The sequence below is a fragment of the Gambusia affinis genome, linkage group LG06 (assembly GCF_019740435.1).
Source record: "Gambusia affinis linkage group LG06, SWU_Gaff_1.0, whole genome shotgun sequence".
NCBI lineage: Eukaryota > Metazoa > Chordata > Actinopteri > Cyprinodontiformes > Poeciliidae > Gambusia > Gambusia affinis.
Genome location: NC_057873.1, coordinates 7890176 through 7908558, shown reverse-complemented (window position 1 = coordinate 7908558; position 18383 = coordinate 7890176). Strand labels below are relative to the sequence as shown.

Below are 18383 nucleotides of genomic sequence, written 5' to 3'. Positions count from 1 at the left end.
TGGGATTTTTCTGTTTATGCCTCAACGTGGGTTTGTTTGATGGCATTTTGAAGTCTAAGTAGTGAGATGAAAAGTTACCTGAATAGACACAAATAATTGTTTTAATCAAAATGAGTAAAAAGCGCCCCAGCGATGCCCCCGTGGAGTCGGAGGCTCCGGCGAAAAGGGAGAAAGCGCCGGAGTTTAACGGGACTGTGTTCAAAACCATGCTGAAAAATCCCACCACAGCCATGAAAGGTAAGAGTATTCTGACAGTCTGTGATATTACATGGCGAACGTTATGTCGAGTTTAACTCCTTAATTGTTGCCTGCAGGGCTGGAAAGATTCATATCAACCGCGAAGAAGCTACCAAGCTCCGACCTGTATGATGTGGTCGAGGGTTATATTAAAATATCGATGGAGTGTGCCGAAATATTCAAGTTGCTTGAAGCAGAAAAGCCCCTAGAGACCGAGGTAAGCTGGGGCAAGCTTTTTCAAAGGATGGAATTACTTTCGTGATTTGTTTTTGTCTCGTCCGGCTCATCGAGCGTCGCTTCTGTCCAGATGATGCTGATTTTTGGGAGCTTGGAAGTTATCCTTCTGAGGACAGCCAGTGATCTCTCCCACTTCAACATGGTCGGCAATGTAATAGTGAAAAAGATCGCTTCTAACTACATGAAGCTTTTGCAAGGGTCTTTTCATTCACCGAATCACGGGTTGGTACTATAATTATGTGTAAAATGTTCAGAGTTTTATTACATTTAAAACACAAATTGCCCCGTTGTATTTAATTGTCATTATATGATCCAATATCAAGCAGAGCAAAAAGGGGGCAGTTGTTTATTTTCAAACTTTTGCAAAGGTAGAAAAAAATCGGTGGATAAGATTGATTTCAGGTGCAGTATCGTCTAATTGCCCAAAATAAAAGAAAACTGGGCCAATTTATCAGCCAGATGAGTTATAGGCAACCTCCTAGTTTAAATCAAAGTATGTTTGTGTTAGAATGTGTCCAGACCTAGATATAATTTATAATGAATACGTTTTGAAAATTTATGTTCACAGACACTTTTCAATGGTTGCCGGACTTTTCAGATTTTTACTAGCATAGAAATATTAAAGCCTTTGTATCATAATTAACTTCACTATAATGCTTTTCTTTGTGGTGTAGAAAATGTGGCAAATTTTAAGGAGTGAGAGTATTTTTGCTATCCATTGCAATTCTGCAACAATAACCTCATGTTTTGTTTAACAGATTTGTCCGTCAGTGCCTCAATCTGCTGTCTGCCATGGTGTCTCAGGGTGCTGAAGCTGCCAGAGAAGTCTTCAGTCATGTTCAAATCAAAACACTTTTTGGACTGGCCAAGAGAAAAGATAAAAAGGTATGGTGCAGGTGTTGTCCTTTCATTTCTGTCTACCTGTCAAAGTCTTTTCAGCTAAATTGTGTCCTTTGAATCCTTTTGCAGGGTAAACCTGATGTCAGACTGGCTTTTATCCAGTTTGTCCTGTCCTTTTTAGTATCTGGAGATAGTGCAATCATTGGGCAGGTTTTAGAGGTTAAAGGTAAGATTTAAATGTAGCTCACTATTTTTACAAAATACTTTTATTATTTTCTTATATGCTGATGATCTGCTCATCTGTTGGGTTAGAACTCCTGCCACAAATCCTGAACACGGGTCTGAAGGAGGACAGGATGTCCACTGTCAATTTGATTCTGTCAACACTGAAGACAAGAGTAAGTACATCAGATCTCACATTTAAAGTGAAATCTCTTGATTATGAGCTTTGTGTTGAAATATTTGTCTGTGGTTGGTTAGATTGTGTTAAACAAAGCCATCAGTAAAACGCAGAAAGTGCGCTTTTTCACCCCTGCTGTGTTGGCCAATATCGCATCTCTGTACAAATGGAATGGGATTGTTGATGCGACTGCTGATGATGACACAGTAAGTTAACATTCATTCTGATAACATAAAAACCATTTCAGCTAAATGCAGCCTGATAACTTGTATGTAATCTCGTATTCATAAGATGGCAGAGGACTCGGATGCTGCTGGGATATCGGTTGTCCGGGATCTTGTCCACAGATTCCTCATTGACCTCTGCTGCTCTCGAAAGCACGGCATCAGCTTCCACGATACCAGCTTTGGCACCTCTGGCAGGTCAGTAGTTGATGTGTTAGGCACATATTTTACTAATTTAAAGATTAAAAAAGCAGAATGCTGATTGTAAAATTTTACTTGTGCAGACCTGGCAACCTCGTCTTGCTTCAGTTCTTGGCTGGACTGAAACAGGCGACTGAGGATGAGCTGGTGGCAGAGCTGGTGGTGAATATACTGAAAGAAAGTCCCGACATCTTGTCCAGATTTTTCAAGGAGTCTCAATTTTCATACACCCCGCGAATCAGAAGTGCTTGGCACGACAATGTCAAGCTCCTTAAAAGGGTAACTATTATTGATATATTTTCTTATTTAGAAACATTTGTGTGGGTTAAAAGCCTTAGCTTTGGGTCATTCTGCCCCTTTAGTAGTTTGTATGGTCATTTCTTAATAGGGGGCACCAATAAATTGGTTTCGAAATTCTTAATTTTCACAGATTGGCGAATGGCCAGTACTTGAATGTGAAAGTGATGTTATCCACCAATCTTGTCCACATCCTCAAAAAATCAACCACTGATTCATTTTTCTCTGGTGTTCAGGGTTAACAATAGTCCTCCCATTATTGCCAACTTAGTGACTTGGTTGCTATATTCAGCAACTTTTCATACAAAAAGGTCAGTGTTGGGCAAAATTGGAATGGGCAGGTCAGACTTTTTAAAGATCAATGATCAGCCAGAAATCTGCAATTAGTACACCTGAATTTCATACCATTTCATCCCAACGTTCTTCCATTTTGAAAACAAACTATGTTGCACATTACGGATTTTGGGCTGTGCTCTGTTTCTTGGTGGTGTTGCTTTAGTGTATTAAAATATGCAAATAAACAAACAAACAAGCTGGCGCTAACATTCTTCTGTCTTTCTTCTTAATCAGATTTATGAGGCCCAGCCAGAGATTTCTACAATCTTTCACAGCGGGGAGATGATTCCTTTGCCTCGTTTGTTGTCCATGGTTATGGTCATCTCTCTTCCCCCTGTGTGCAACAAGGCATTCTTTACACAGGGTCTCAATGTAAGCCACTTAAGTGCATATTATAAATTATGCATATTAATACATGAACATTTAAGATATTCAACTATGTATTGATTTAATCCACAGCTTTCAAACTCAGCAGTGCAGCTTACAACTATGTCCATGATCAATTTCATTCTGAACAAAGCCAATAAGAGCATAGAGTATCTTTTGGACAAATCAGTGTTGCATCAGTCAAATCTGTACACTGTTGAAATGATGGAGGAGCTTGTGCAGCAATACAGGGAGACTCTTGGCAAGGTAAGCTCATTAAAGGGATGTTTTATTAGGTTTGCTGTTGTGGGTTGACATATTATTTATCCTTCATGCTCTATTCCAGATTTTGCCTGATATAACACTGATAATTTCAACATGGCAATCTCTGAGCAAGAAAGAAAAGGCAGATGGTGAGAAGAAGATCAAAAGTGAAGAACTGGCTGACAATAAAAATGAAGTTCCTGGTAGGAACCTTTGGTTCTTGTTTTGTTCAGGGTTTGTCGGGTGCTTGAAGTCCTTGAAAATGCTTGTATTTTAATTAGGTGCTTTAAAGGCTTGGAAAGTGCTTGACTTTTGTATAAAGTCATTGAAAGTGCTGGGTATTTAAACTGCAAAGTTTTTTTTAATAATCTAACGCTTGATTAAAAGGCTAAATCTGGAAAAAGTTATTTACATTTGAAGCCCGTTATTTACATACACCTAATTAGCGCATTTTTTTCCTCACTGTCTGAAATTATATCAGACCAAACTGTCTAATTTTAGGTCAGTTAGAATTACCAAATTTATTTCTATTTTCTAAATGCCAGAAAACTTAGTGAGAAAACTTGTTCAAATATTTATGACTAATGTGAGTCATCCTCAGCTGACCGGTTCACGCTTTTTGTTCTTGAACAGTTGCAGAGAAGGCTGAGGTCATTGTGCTGAAGGCCTTTATTCTTCAAGTCATATGTCTTTACCAGAAAGTGGTCCCACATCTTGTTACACAGTGCAAATTTGACTTCAGCAAACTACTGAAAGGTAAAGTATTGCTCCTTATGTCTGGTATTTATTTTTTATTTGCCATGTTAAAATAAAACTAGTTTTTCCAACCAATTTTTTTCAGGAATTGTGTCTGAGAAAGGAATGAAAGAGGAGATACCTCCGGTCTTGCAGTATCAAATACTCCAACTGGCTTTAGATCTCCCTGCAAACAAGTTTTCCTGGTTTCGCTTGCAGGTGATGAAGTTTTATTTATTTCATTTAATCGCCATTGAGAGCCATTTGTCCTTATACTCTGTGTTAATGTTCCTCACAGGATGTTGCAAATTCAGAATCATCGTCTGGTGAGAAGTCTGTCCTCTACCTACTTTTGAAAATGTTTGTGTCCAGCAGCAGCAGCCACCTGAGCTCCACCACACGGAAGCTAATTCTAAAAGTAAGGAGCATTTTTGACACTGCCACTATTTTTCAGAGTGGGATATTTCTGCAGCAGCCTAATTATCAAACACTCAACATTATTTTTGACAGAAACACCATCAGTGTGCCTAGATATTACATCCAATCAGGCTCTATTCAGTCCCGGAGATAAACTTGTGAAATCTGTCCAGAATATAAAAAAAAAAAAAACATGACAAATTTTCAGTTTTCTGGAAAGGACCACCAGCTTCCTCTCTAAGAAGAGGATTGTTAGATCACTAGTATCATCCACTATACTCAAAGCCCACAGTTCCTGTCTAAATCCCAGTAAACGTTACACTTTCTTCCTAAAAAATAATCATCAAAATTGTTGATTTTTGCAATATTCTAAAAATAAATTAGCCTTTTTTCTTTTTTTTTTTTTTTTTACAAAAAATGGTAATTTTAATAATGATTTTTTGTCCTTTTAATTTTGAAATAAACTTCTTAGAAAAAATGTAAAATTAAGGGGGGGCTAACATTGTATTGGTTAATATAAAATTTTTTTTACATATTTGTATCGATCTGATAAATAAAACTGGGTCTTAATAATTATGTAGGGTTCTGTACATATTTAAGTTTCTTTTTCCAAGTAGACAACTTTGTACATTTTTGTAGTTGGTCAGTGTGGGTCAGTATTCTGTAAAAGGATGTTTTATTGAATTTGATGGCAGAAAATCTTTTCAGGAGGTTGAACTGTTCAACAGTAAGTTGGGACTTCAAGGTTTAAATTGGAACTTTTTTCTTAGTAGGAAGAACTTTGTATATTTATGCCATTTAATATGTTCCTAAAGTGTGAATGGAACAGAAACCTCTGTTAACTGTGAAGCTAATATATGGACATTTATATTCCCTGGAATTTATTCAGGTGCTGAGGGACACTGGGGTGTTTGAGTACACCTTCACTGAGTTCAACCTCTGGCTGGACCAGCTGGCAAGAATAAAATCAAACCAACAGGAGACAGTCATCCAGTTCTTGGAGAGGGTAAGTCTAGCTAGCTGCTTGTGGAAAAACAATTTTTGTTCTGCACAACAAGGTTCTGACCCATTTCTGGCTTCTTATCAGAATTGTTGGAGTTTATGTACATTGTTTGAGTTTTTTGTATGATTCAGAAATTCTTTATAGGTTGTGGTTGGGATCGTTCCAGAAGATTACATTTGGACTGCTTCATCAAAACAAACTCCTCTTGGTCTCCTCCAGGTGTTGGTCAAATTGGTGTGCAACTCCTACGATTACACAGACAGAGTCGCTGGTTTCGTTCAGGAAGCAGCAAATATCCAAGCTAATCTGAGCGTCCAGGAGGGGGAGACAGCGAGTGTTCCAGTGTCTCACATCGATGGTGAGCATGAAAGCAAAAGAACCCGAACTTGTTTTTTTTAACCAATTATTGTGTCTGAAGGGTCTTTTGTTTTATTTTGACCCTCAGATGTTTTAGACATGCTGGACGTCATTATGGAGGGCAGTGAGGGTGAGATGGAAGAGTTTGGGCCGTCTCTGAGCGAAGACCTCATCATCCAAACCTTCCCATTCAGTGCGGCAGTGCCTGCCGCTCTGGAAGCTCGGAACAAACTTCCTGCAGACAAAGGTAAATGCTAAATGCCTCACAGTCTCAATTCGAATAAAACACATATTCAGAAATTATGATAAGATTCATGTTTTATGACTTTTTATAAAAATCAAATCTGCACATTTTCTTAGTAAAATTCACCTTTGAGCATTAAAAATGCACTTTATGTTGCGATGTCGGTAACCATCTGCGTTTGCCTCCATCAGGAATTGTGTGTGAGTACCTGTCAGCTGTGCTGTCTGATTTGCTACACTGTCAGAGAGACCCTCTGCCCCTCTGTCTGGCCCTTCAGCAATATGATAAAGAGCTAGTCTCTTCCCAACTCCCTCCTCTTCATCAGTCCATCGCAGAGCTGCATCAGTATTACACCAGATGGCTGCCGCAGCAGTGCAGGGAGGAGCTGGTGAGTCTGAGCCTTTAATACACTCTAGAGGAAATATCATTTTCTTGCTAATGTATTCATACCTCTTGAACTGATTTCCTCCCATTACAACCTCTTAACCAAATGTTTTGGGATTTTATGTGGAAGGCCAACACAAAAAAATCTACAAAAAAGTGAAAAGTTTTGCATTTGTTTATTAAGCTACCAGCATCATAAATCTAGAGGCTGAATATAGGATAGAAAACAACTGTCACCATGAAGTCTTGCTACAGATTCAAATTTAGATTTAGGTCTCAACTTTGACTGGGACATTCCCATGCTGCATTCCAGTTGTACTCAGAATTTGGAAATTCCAAATTCCCAGTTGTAAAAATCAACTTTAACACCCTGCAAAGTTGGATTTCCCGTTGGGAAAGTGGGAAATCCTAACGACTAACCCCAGTTTTGACATGTAACCTCGACTTCATATTTCAAAATAGCCGCTCCTTGCATCAACAGTAGTCTAAAATAAATATTGCATATACCGCCTCCAACTCTAAACTGAAAACATCTAATTGTTTATGGAAAGCGGAGCTTAAAAGGATGTTTGTAAAAGCTATCGCAAGCAATTCTTTTGGCCGACACCATGTAGAAATTCTGACTTTTAATTAGAAGGCTGTTTCCTCTGGTCTGATGTCAAACCCTTTGTGAAGTTTAATTGTTTTATCATTATAAAAGCCCCCCCCAAAAAAACCTTAAGGATCTGGTTGTAACATCATAAAATATGTAAAATCTCTAGAGGTATGAATACTTCTGCAAATCGTTCTGCTTTCAGAAAATGAGAATAATGTCTTTTTTTTTTTTTTCTTTTTTTTTTCTAATCAGTTCATATCTTCTGAAAGCTTTTCCAAGGATCTGGCAGCCCCAAGCTCGTACTCTTCCTTAATAAAAGCTGCGTACATTCAGGGACCAGGTGCTTTGCTTGAGGACTGTTTCAGACAAGATGCAGAAAAAGCTCTAGCTGTCATGTCACTGTCAGAGTTTCCAGTATTAATCAAGCAGATTTTACTTTACATTAAATCCACAGTGGAAAGCTTCGGAAAGGTAAGAGCACAAAATAAGCCTCAGTGTTAGATATAAATAATAAAAAGGCTCAGTGCATCTTATCTTTTTGTGTTAGTTCTCCAAAGAACTCGGAGATGCATTTCTTAGGACCCTGATGGAAATGCTCCAGGATGTAGTAACCAAACTACAAAGTTTTGAGGAAGCTACAAGTTCAGATGCAGTCATGGAAAACTCCCAGGAGGGATCGGATCTCTTCTTGGAACTAAACCAGTCACAGACGGTAGAATGCAATAAAGAACAGGTTAGGGGAAAAAAAAATACTCTTAAAGAAACTATTTAAACAGCTTTAAGCTGAACTTATTCTAATGTAAATCACCTGTGTTTAGGTTGTTGTTTCAGCTCTGGGCTCCGTCTTCAAGCATCCGTGTCTGGAGCAGTGGTTTCTGGCTCTGGAGCTGGCTGCGTTGCCTCCTCACTCTCTGAAACCTGTTGCACTGAAGCGCTTATGTGCTCAGCTGACCGAGCAAATCCTGAGCCTACTGAAGATCAGCGCTCCTGCTCTCGATGAACTCAATCGTCTGGAGCTTATTTCTGGCTACATGGCAGCTATAGAACGGGCTGCATTGAAGGAACTGGCTGAAAGGGGTTCCCACCCCGCAAAGACGTACTCTAAGTCTTTTCAGGCACTCCTTTCTTTGCACAGCTACATGGACTCTAGTAATCTCCGAGAATTGGTGTCTAGGCTGCTTCTCCTGCCTCAGAAAAGCCTCATCTGTCCCAGCACTGAAGGGCCACAATCTGAGCTGAGCGTTTATGGGCATGTGGCTCTGCAAATCCTCACAAAGTGTTATTCTGCTTCTTCTCAGAACCAGAACATATTTCTGACACAAGCACACTTCCATGGCTTAGGCGCTCTTCTTCTGTCCTGCTCCAGCCCTGAGCTGGACGCCTTCCTGCTGCAGGCTCTGTCCAGCAGGCCGGGCAGTGCCAAGCTTATCCACACAGATGTGCTGCTTCGCTGCCTGCGGCGCTCTCGCCCAGACTCTCTGGCTGTTGTCTCTTTTCTGCTGCAGAACAGCTCATCTCACCGCCTCTGCTTTGAAATGTGGTGTGAAGAACCCACCAATATGGAGGTGTTGTCAGAGACAAAGGTTTTCCTCCCACTGATCAATACCTATTTAAAGGTGGCACAAAGAGAAGACCCAGCAAGACCAAAAGAGGGTTTGTTCTGATTTATTTTATGTAGATTTTGGGATTTTCTAAGTCATTTCTTTTTCTTACATTTAAATATTCATTAATTAAAATCCCATTTTCTTTCCTCCACAGTGCAAAAAGAGGTTTTAAAACCCATGAAAAAAGCACTCCTTTCTATGTTTTCTCAAAGTATTTTGGGAAACCTGAGTGAGGACCATGGAGTCCATCTTGTAGAAGCTGCTGCAAGTCTGATCAAACTCTCTGCAGATGTGAACGATATCCAAGCTTTGATCAACAATCTTCCAGATTTTCTTCAAAAGCCAGAAAGTTTTGAAAGGTAAAGTGTTCAAAAATCACAAAGCACAGTAAGGCTGCAGTGAACAATTATGTAATGGATTATTCTGTCGTTTATCCTCAGGATCAACCTATTAATCGGATAAATAAAAATATAGAAAATGAGCCATGTGAACTTCAGGAGTTCTGGGTGGAACAAATTAACAAAAAGATTTTTTCTTTATCTTTTTCCATGTGTTTTCTCAACCCTTTACCTGCATTGTGGTAATCTTCAAACAGTTCTACCTAGGGTTTTATTTTAACCATGGGTTTATTTTTATCACCTTCCCATAAACACTTGTTTTCCTTTCTCTTCAAAATTTTGCTCTTCTTTGTTTTTGGTTTATCATGAAATCCCAGGACAATACATTGACATCTTTGGGTGTAACATGTCAGAATATACTGTACTAAAACTTTTTTAGTCATTCTCAGCTAACAGTTTGTTTTTTTTGTTAGATGGAATCTAGTAGACATTATAACAGAAAAGCTGGCTGACCGCACAGACGAGCAAGAAAAATGGAGGAGATCAGTTGTCGCTGCCGCCTTAAAGTGTTTAATAGCTTCTTACTGCCACTCTAAAGATCAGACCGACCAGGAGGAGGGGATCTTAAAAAGACTGCAGCAACTCCTGGTGGGTTTAATATCCTTAGTCATACAGTTAAAGATTTTTTTTTTTTTCATTTTAAGTAATTCAATTATATTTTTTTATACAGAAATCTGCTGAAGATATCAGTGTATCTGACTGGAACAGTTTTGTCAAAAATGGATTGAAGTAATCTATACATCCAAATGCTTTCTTCCATCAAATACATCATCACCAATGAATTTGTAAATTTATCAATGGCTTTATAATTTTCTTAAATATTATAGGTATCGGTACTGTAATCAGCATTTTCTCAACACCTTGAGCAGTCTGTTGGAAGTTATGTACGGAAGTGCAGAACACCAAAAGGAGCTGATTCCTTTATCCTCTCTTCATCTGATGACCACAAGCCATTCCCAGTTCCTACCAGTTATGCTGGACTCCAGTGAAGAGTCTAACAAGTATCAAGTCAAAGGTTGAATTTTATATTAGAACCTATTATTTTCAGCCAATTTAGTCATTTATTTATTTTCTTGTTAGATATAAATATATATTTTACTCTCTTTTCAGAAGCGTTGGTTTCACTACTTCTGTGTCTGGTACAGAAATGCCCAAAGGTGTGCAACATAAATCACTTTATTGTACTTTTGGCAGCCTATGGAGCCACACTTTCAACTTCAGGTAAAAAAAAAAATAATAATAATTCAGGGATGGATCAGCATGTAATTTCTGATTTTATGTTCTTTCATCTCTCCGCACATGTTGCCATGCAGATCAAAAACTGTTAATGCTTCTTCGGCAATATGAAAGACACCAAGTCAGCTTGCTGAAATTTCAGTGAGTTTGATTTATTATTTTAGTATTTTATGTGGTGCCCAGAAAGAAGCACACTTGTTTGATCCAATTACTGAGTGTGAGGTTTCTTGAGCAGATCGCTCCTATGGGGCCCTGCGGCTATAGAGCATCACAAAACCAGAAAAACGCTGGGAGCCTCTCTGTGGAAGCAGCCGAGCTCAGACGAAGTTTTGGCACTGCTAAAAGCCGACAAGATGCTCCAAACAGTTTTAAAGTTTCCACAGGAGCGCAGAATCATCCCCCAGGTACATTTCTCTAATCATGTTTGTTTTGTAAATGTACCATTTCGAAAAAGATTGCTGTGAAAGATGAGTTCCCGCTTAGCCAAAGTGGTTTTAGAATGAGATTTTTCTTTATGTTTCTCATTTAGGATGATTCCGAGTTGCTGCACAGTAAAGATGGAGTGGAGAACCTGGAGGATTTGTATGATCCGTGTTTCCTTTTGCCACTTTTCAGTGCCATATTGCGACCAGGTGAGATGTTCTAACACAAGCTGTCGTTTCGAAAAATATGTCTAGCAAATCAAATCAACTTCATTTGTGAAGCAAATTTAAAACAATATGGTTAACCAATTTGAAGTTCAAACAACCCTCCGGAGAGTAAGAAAATTACTGTGAATATGTTTAATTCAGTGGAATCAAAATAAAATGTATTATTGTAACTACAAATTAAAAGTGCATGGTATTAAAAATGTAAAAACAGGGAAAATAAATGTTTTTTAAGCTATTTCTTAAGCATAAATGAAAATGCACACTTGACTGACAAAGGGGGGCTGATCAACGGCTTACAACAACAGCTCTAACTAACTACCTTTACTGACTAATCTAGAACAAAGAACTTCTGTCTATTCAGATAACGTAAAAACCCCAGCATTAGAAAGAAACAAAAATATATATTCCTGGCTGAAACCATTGTACAAGTTTAAAAACAAGCTGTAAAATCGGACATGTTTCTGAGTTGCAATAAACAATTCTTTACCTAATCAGATTAATAAATCTAAATAACAACCAAAGGTCTTGGTTTGGTGTGAAGATTAAATGACAGTGGTGCTGAGTGCAAAGTAAGGTTCAGAGAGGTACTCAAAGGAGCAAATATTACCATGTGAGACTTTCTGCTTTAACATTAGAAATGTACTAGCTTTCCATCATTACATCACTTCAAAGCATTTGAAAGTATTTTGTACAGCTGACGAAGTGACATTAATACAAAATCCAATCCTTTTTTTGCTCCATGACAGAATGTGTTATTGACTGCTTTAAATTCGTGTCCTGCAACGCCCTTGGAGTAACTGTGATGGCTCTTAGTAGCTTTGATCCGAACATGAGAGCCGCTGCATACCATGTACTGGCCTGTTTTTACCAACATCTGGAGGGCGCTCGCTTCAGAGAGAAGAGACAGGTATGTGGTGATGGACACCGTGTGGGTTTGGGACTGACCTCATGACCCTTTTCTTTTTGTCCAACAGCTGCTGTATTTGATGGACAACCTCAAGAATGGAATTCCAAAGCTGAATCAGAAGCTTCCATTTGTCCTGGCTATTTATATCAGCAAAGTGGCTCAGCAGATGCTCAGACCCGGTCTGTATCCCTGAACCTTTGGATTTAGTCCCTGACCGGTCTTGTTTGACCCTCATTACTTCCTGAAACATCTGCTAATGAAATTAGCTCATGACTAATTCTTTAAACTTATTAAATTTAATCCATTTGTTTTGTGTTTTTTTTTTTTTTGCTGTTTAGGATTAATCCGATGCATTTCAGCATTACTGAACTTTACCTTCTGTCTCTGTGTTTCCTTAGAGAACCACATGTATGTGGTGTTAAACAGATTTTTGCTGTCACGCCAAAGTTTAGACTTGAGAAGAGTTCCAGAGTTCTTCAAGCTGTTTTATGGTTTTGACCAGGAGGTAAATTATTCAGTTTTTTTCAAATCACCTTTATTTAATGATGAGTTGGATATTTCTGGAATAAATAAAGGACTAAATAAACTTTTTCTGCATCAACAGCATGTAACCTTCATATGTTTGCTTGTTCAGCTCAACCTTTTTCAGTGGGTTGTTATCTTTTTCTGGGAAAGGGTTAGGGCAGCTGTGGGAGTTGACTTACCCCCTTTTTTCCCCCTCTAGCACAAAGTGGAGCGTGAGTGGATCCTGAATCTGCTGCGAGAAGGAATAAGTGATGGACACAGCTATGAACTGTGCAGCCATCAACATATCTTTCAGGTCCTTTTGGGTTTCAGCAGCAGCCCCCTGTGCAGTGAATACATCCAGGTACACACTGCTGCAGACACAGTTATGTAACTATCACCTTACATAATGACCTTTTTTCATTTAATTTTCATAATGTTTGATTATTTGAATACTTTGAACTATTAGGTAGTTGGGAAAACATTCCTGAAGATTATTGTAAAGAAAAGAAAATGTAAAGAAATTATTTGATGTTGATATGTAAATCTTTACCTAGGCACAGATAATCAAGGTGTTGTGTCAGGCTGCCCGTGTGCCAAAAGCAGTTTATGACCTCACCAAGAACTGTGGACTCCTGAGCTGGATGATACAAGTAGTTGATAAGAAGTAAGTTATCATATTTCTAAATACTTTGGGGGATTAAACTGCATAATGCACCTCAAAAACATTCACTCCCTCTGAAGTTTTTCTAATTGGGGTAATATAAGGACCATTTAAGATAATTTAATCTGTGTAGTCAAAGCTGTTATTTGAAGGCCCAAGAGATTTGTTAAAGACCAACCAACAACCACAGCAGGCAGATCAGGGATTAAGTTGCAGGGATGTTTTTGATCCATAGCTCATATTGGTAAATGAGTTATGGATCAAACAGGACAGCTATTATTTATGGATAAGTAGAAAGCCATTGTTAAAAGAAATCATAAGAAATTCTATTTTCAGTCTGCAACCCAATCCAATTGAGCATTTGTGTCAAGACTTTAGTGAAAGTGATTAAAAAAATAAGTATTATTACTTACTTATACAAGTAAATGTATAAATTTAATGGAAATATTTCTCAAAAGATGCAACTGGTGTTTCGACAAAGAAATAATTCAGGGGCATAGTCAAAATCTGACACATTTTCAGATTTTTGTTTGTAAAAGATTTTGAGAATCCCTTTTGTTTTCTTTGTACATGTTGGTTGAAAGTGTAAAAATGGGAAGAAGTTAAAGTGCTATGTATTCTTTACGGTCTGTTTCATATTTGCAACAATAATCTGTTTTTCTGTCCCCACAGGAATCTGACCCAGCAAACAATATCTGTGGTCATTGATCTGCTTCATACTCTGTGGTTTACCAGCCTTGGGCAGAAGGAGAAGAAGGTTGATGGAAATGGTGCCATCTTGTCCATTGAGGATGAACCTTTGTGTTTAGTGAAATGTCTTCCACTCCCTCTCATCAGTGAGTTTCTCTGTGTGGCTTTGGCCATCAGCAGACACCTCAGGTAAAACTTCATACTTACCAAATACATTCAGCAGTGAAAATGTAACTTATAGCATAAGTACAAAGTGTCTTTTGGTCATGGATGCCAGTGTTTCTGTGTTATCTTCTTTGCAGGTTGGGTGTGAAGGCCGCTCAGTTGAGCCTGTTTGTGCAGACTCTCGGCTCCGTCCTCGTGCATCGGGCCAGCGCTCTCCATGTAAACAAACAAGCAGACCGACTCACCCTTCATCCACAGCCGCTCTCATCTACTGAAACACTTTCCCTGCTTTTCTGCTGGGCTTCCTTGTCCCACAACAGCACCATTCTAGCGCAAATACAAGCCCTGTCTGAAAAGCACAAAATAAAGGAATTAATGGGTGAGTGCTTAAAAATGTAATGAGAATTGGCCGATGCTTCCAAAATTAAGGAAATCTAGGCTGATTTATTGGTGCACCTCTATTTACACCTGAAATTAAATGTGCTTTATCTGGATTTATCTGTGATAGACCAACACAAAATAGTGTATGATGACCAATTCTAGAGAGACATGATTTATTACTTTAGCCTTTTTGTAGTCATAAAATTTGAAAGTGTGGCAAGTATTTTTACTACCTGAGTCAGTTCTTTGTACTAACGGGTAACAGCTGCAAGTCTTTTGGGTTATGCCAGTCTTTACACATAAAAATAATACAATTCTTGCCCATTGGTCTTTTCAAAACTACCCTATTTAAGTACATGCTATGTAAGACAGTTTTTTTAGCCTCTTAATTGATTTTCTTCCAAAATTGGCTTCTCATCATCTTTCACCAGAATCCTGTAGAAAAGTATTCTCATTACATAATTCTGCAACTGCCATGTATATTTTTTTCTGTGTCCACTCAAAATGTGAAAAAGGTTTTAGGCATATTAAAGCAGCAGTGACCACTACATAGTCATTGTTTCATGCTGTGGCATTTTGATTTCTTTTAAATAAAAACTGAATGTTTTCCTTCATCTTCAGGCTTAGGAAAGTATAAGGTGCGAAGTAAAGGTCGCCTTACCTTTGAACGGACCCGAGATGGGAACGCTTCAGAAGACAGCAGGACTGTGAAACAAGAAGAGAGTCTTCTGGCAGGCTGCAGAGTTCACCTCAGCAGTGTGTTTGTTTACTGGCAGCCTGTGTTTCAACTGTCAGAACCACCATCAGCTCAGCCTGAAGGCAAACTGGATTCCAGGCACTTGGCCTGTGATACCGCACACCTGCTTACAAAATGGTCCCTGAGGTGGATGGTAGAGGACGGGTACGACGAAAACAGAACAAAGGAGTTCCTAACCTGGTTTGAAAAGGCTGTGATCAAACACAGGGAAATCGTGGATGTTTTGATGCTCGATCCTGTCGTGAAAGCTGATCTCCTTCAGCTCTTCCATAACTCATTTGAAGCTCTGGGTCACGCCAGCATGGAAACCTGCCAGCTCTTCACCAACACTATGATCCGCTTATTGGAGATGCGAGGCCAGCTCCCGGACCTCCATCGGGTCATTATCTCTGCCTGCATGTCCGATCAGGACCAGTCTAGACATGGTGAGAACCAGACAGCTTATTCTGAGACGGTCCATAATTTAAATGAGAGCAGAAGCGCTATTTGTACCCCTGGTGAAGTTGGTGTCTAAAAAGTCATAAACTACTGTAAATAACTTTTTTTTGCAGCAACATATCACATATACCTAGTGTTTATCTGCTGCTTAAAAATGAGCAGTAAGTATTTTGCCTGCTTCCAATCTGTGAAAGACAAAAGAACATCCAAATCAGGGACAGTAGTTATGTGTTGATCTTTATGAGTCACAAAATGACTCAAGAAATTTTTATATATAGTACCAGTTATTTATTGATGTACTTTCATTTTAAGTTTCATTGATTCCAACTGTTACACAAGGGCATGTAAAATGGACCTCAACAGACACAATAGAAGCCAAGCAAACTTTTCCTGCTCTAAAAGACAAACATCAGTACATATGTATATATTTTTTTACCTTTATTTATACATGTTGTTTCACTGAGATCCAAGATCTCATTTACAAGATAGACCTGTTTCGATAAAGCAAACAAGCAAAAAATTACAAACACAACAACAAAACCAGTAGATGGAAAATTTGACTCGATTATGTAAGCTAACAAAGTAGATGCTAAAAATAAGAACAGCTTTCATAAGATGTTTTCTGTCTTTTTCAATTCAAATTGAAATAGCTATCCTTTGATTCCTTTGGGAATCAAAGTGGATAGCTTCAGATCTTGCTATATAGTTTCCCCACACATCAAGAGTTTATGATAATTGTGTGGACATGAATATTTCTTATAAATCACCAGGTAGTATGCCAACTAATAAAAAACTGAAGTTAAGACATTTTTTATGTTTTTTTTTTTTTTTATTAAATGGCAAAGTCACACACACAATGCTACTCTTTTGTAATGAGTTGGGGTTTTATAAACGTTTTTCTTCTTTCCAGAAACTGGACAGTTTTTGTTGTCTTTGTACATCCATGAGCTGTGGAGTGGATCGTCTTCAGCAGACCTGTTCCTGTCCCATGTCACCTTGGTGACCAGAGCCCAGTGCAAAAGACAAAAAGGGTCCAAATCAACAAGGATTCAAACAGCCATCGGAGCCATCTGTAGTGAAATAATTGAGATGAAAAGTTAATCAAATGCTTGAAAATTTTTTTGTTTATTTTTCAAATCCTTACAGTTTGGCAGATTTTTTATTTTAATATTTTATTGTTGTTTTTTTTTATTTGTTTTGTTGTTTATTAGCCTCTATGCAGAGTTTTGTTGTAATATGTTTATGCAGACTACTCATCTTTTATCTACAATAAAATAGACAATCTGACCATTTTCTGTTATTCTTTGAATAATTCTCATGAACACACACTGCTGTGTAATGCTTATATAACATCTGTGTAAACAGCCTTGTACTTTGTAAGTAATGGGATCATTTGCATGTTTTTCCTGCACTGCTAAACAAATGGTAATTTTAAAGTGTGTTTAAAAAAAAAAAAAAAAAAAAAATTAGTATTTGCCAGCAAGTTTTACTACTAACCTCCAGAATCGGCCCGTGGTGAAGAACCTGAGCTTTTGTGGTGACGCTTAACTTTAGATTTGTTTATTCTGGAGTGAGCATAATAGAGCATTTTAACACATATATACATAAGTAGAAACAGATCAATTTGCATAATGTATTTGGGTGAAAAACCCTTACTCATGTCCACTGTTCCAATAGATGAACTACACTTACTTTGGCAACTTCACACTGAGAGACATTAGGTTCAAAATGAGAAAGAGAAATCCCACAAAAGCAGCCAGAGATACCCAGAGTATTATGACAATTGAGTCTGAAAAGAAACAAGGACATTGTTATTGTAAAAAAATTTTTTTACAAGGATAAGAGGAAAAATATCAGGAGTTAATAAAAACTTACATTTATGGTATTTCAGCTGGCTCTCATCCACAAAAACAGGATCGAGATAATCCAAGTAGTACTCCCATTCATACAGAGGAGCACTGGTGGAGTTCCCCGGAACAATAGTGTCATTTTTGGAGAAAAAGCTTGCTGTTCTGTTGCTAGAGTGAAGAGCCGAAGTCGATCTGAACATGGTGAAAACAAAAGAACCTGAAGAAAAATGTTTAATTTATGCAACCCAGGAATTATTCCAACTCGTGTGTTTAAGTGGTCTTCAGTTAATTCTTCTGACAGGTCTGAGAACAGAGCACTACTGGAGGTGCGTGCAGTACTTACAATTTGACACAAGAGGGCGTATGAGTCGTTCAATTGAACTCCGAAAAACAGTTGTGGGGAAAATGTTTAATTTAATTATCTGTAAAGGGTAATGGTCTGGTCTTACTACACATCCCTAATTACATACAATAAAAAGCATATCAAAAGATTTAATGAATCTGCTAATGTTGTGTTTTACATTTTTGTACGTCTAGGTTAGGTATTTAACGAGTTTTAAATATTCACTCACCACATCACCCCTCTATTTTGTCCTCCATCATACCTCGGGATGAGTTTGCTGTTTATATTTTAAAATTAGTGTAAAGACAGTTAAAAACATTTGCTTAAGACATGATTAGTTGCTGTGTAGATTATGTCAGATGCATAATTTTTCCAACAGTACTGAAGGCACCAACACCTAGTGACGTCGCACTTTATTGTAAATCAACACAGGATAGAGCTCAGCGGTGTTTGGGGTTATTTTTATATTGTGCAATTGCAAAATTTCTAAAGTTCTCGTTAATTTACTAAGTTTTCACAAAACTTAGTAAAGTTTGAGGGCTTTCACAAAAAAGCCCTCAAAGAATAAATACTCATTTATAAACACAACTTCTTTCCATCGCCGGTATATGACATCTAGAATTAAAGGAATATATTATGCAAAAAATATATTTCTTATT

The 18383-nt window shown here is 38.0% G+C and overlaps 2 protein-coding genes across 3 annotated transcripts; one reads left to right on the top strand and one right to left on the bottom strand.

The window, feature by feature from the left end:
* urb1 (URB1 ribosome biogenesis homolog) lies at positions 1-17010 on the top strand. Of its 2 annotated transcripts, none has more exons than XM_044119351.1 (39): positions 1-237; positions 315-454; positions 545-696; positions 1233-1359; positions 1444-1540; positions 1627-1712; positions 1795-1920; positions 2006-2136; positions 2223-2418; positions 3007-3144; positions 3232-3405; positions 3485-3605; positions 4036-4158; positions 4244-4356; positions 4436-4555; positions 5444-5560; positions 5777-5915; positions 6003-6161; positions 6350-6546; positions 7390-7608; positions 7685-7870; positions 7956-8790; positions 8896-9100; positions 9553-9727; positions 9810-9868; positions 9967-10154; positions 10250-10360; positions 10453-10516; positions 10611-10779; positions 10905-11007; positions 11772-11932; positions 12000-12111; positions 12331-12437; positions 12657-12800; positions 12994-13103; positions 13773-13979; positions 14093-14334; positions 14958-15518; positions 16442-17010. In XM_044119351.1, exons 1-39 carry the CDS (start codon positions 111-113, stop codon positions 16630-16632), a joined length of 6732 nt encoding a protein of 2243 aa, XP_043975286.1. In that variant the 5' UTR covers positions 1-110; the 3' UTR covers positions 16633-17010. The 2 variants fall into 2 exon arrangements, with proteins under 2 accessions (XP_043975286.1, XP_043975287.1); XM_044119352.1 differs by having other exon boundaries at positions 3485-3551; positions 16442-16954.
* On the bottom strand, positions 16487-17662 carry LOC122832528 (melanocortin-2 receptor accessory protein-like). The gene is made up of 4 exons (XM_044119355.1): positions 17407-17662; positions 17224-17320; positions 17029-17096; positions 16487-16601 (listed from the first exon to the last, which is right to left on the bottom strand). Exons 1-4 carry the CDS (start codon positions 17579-17581, stop codon positions 16570-16572), a joined length of 372 nt encoding a protein of 123 aa, XP_043975290.1. The 5' UTR covers positions 17582-17662; the 3' UTR covers positions 16487-16569.
* Positions 17663-18383: the final 721 nt, after the last annotated feature.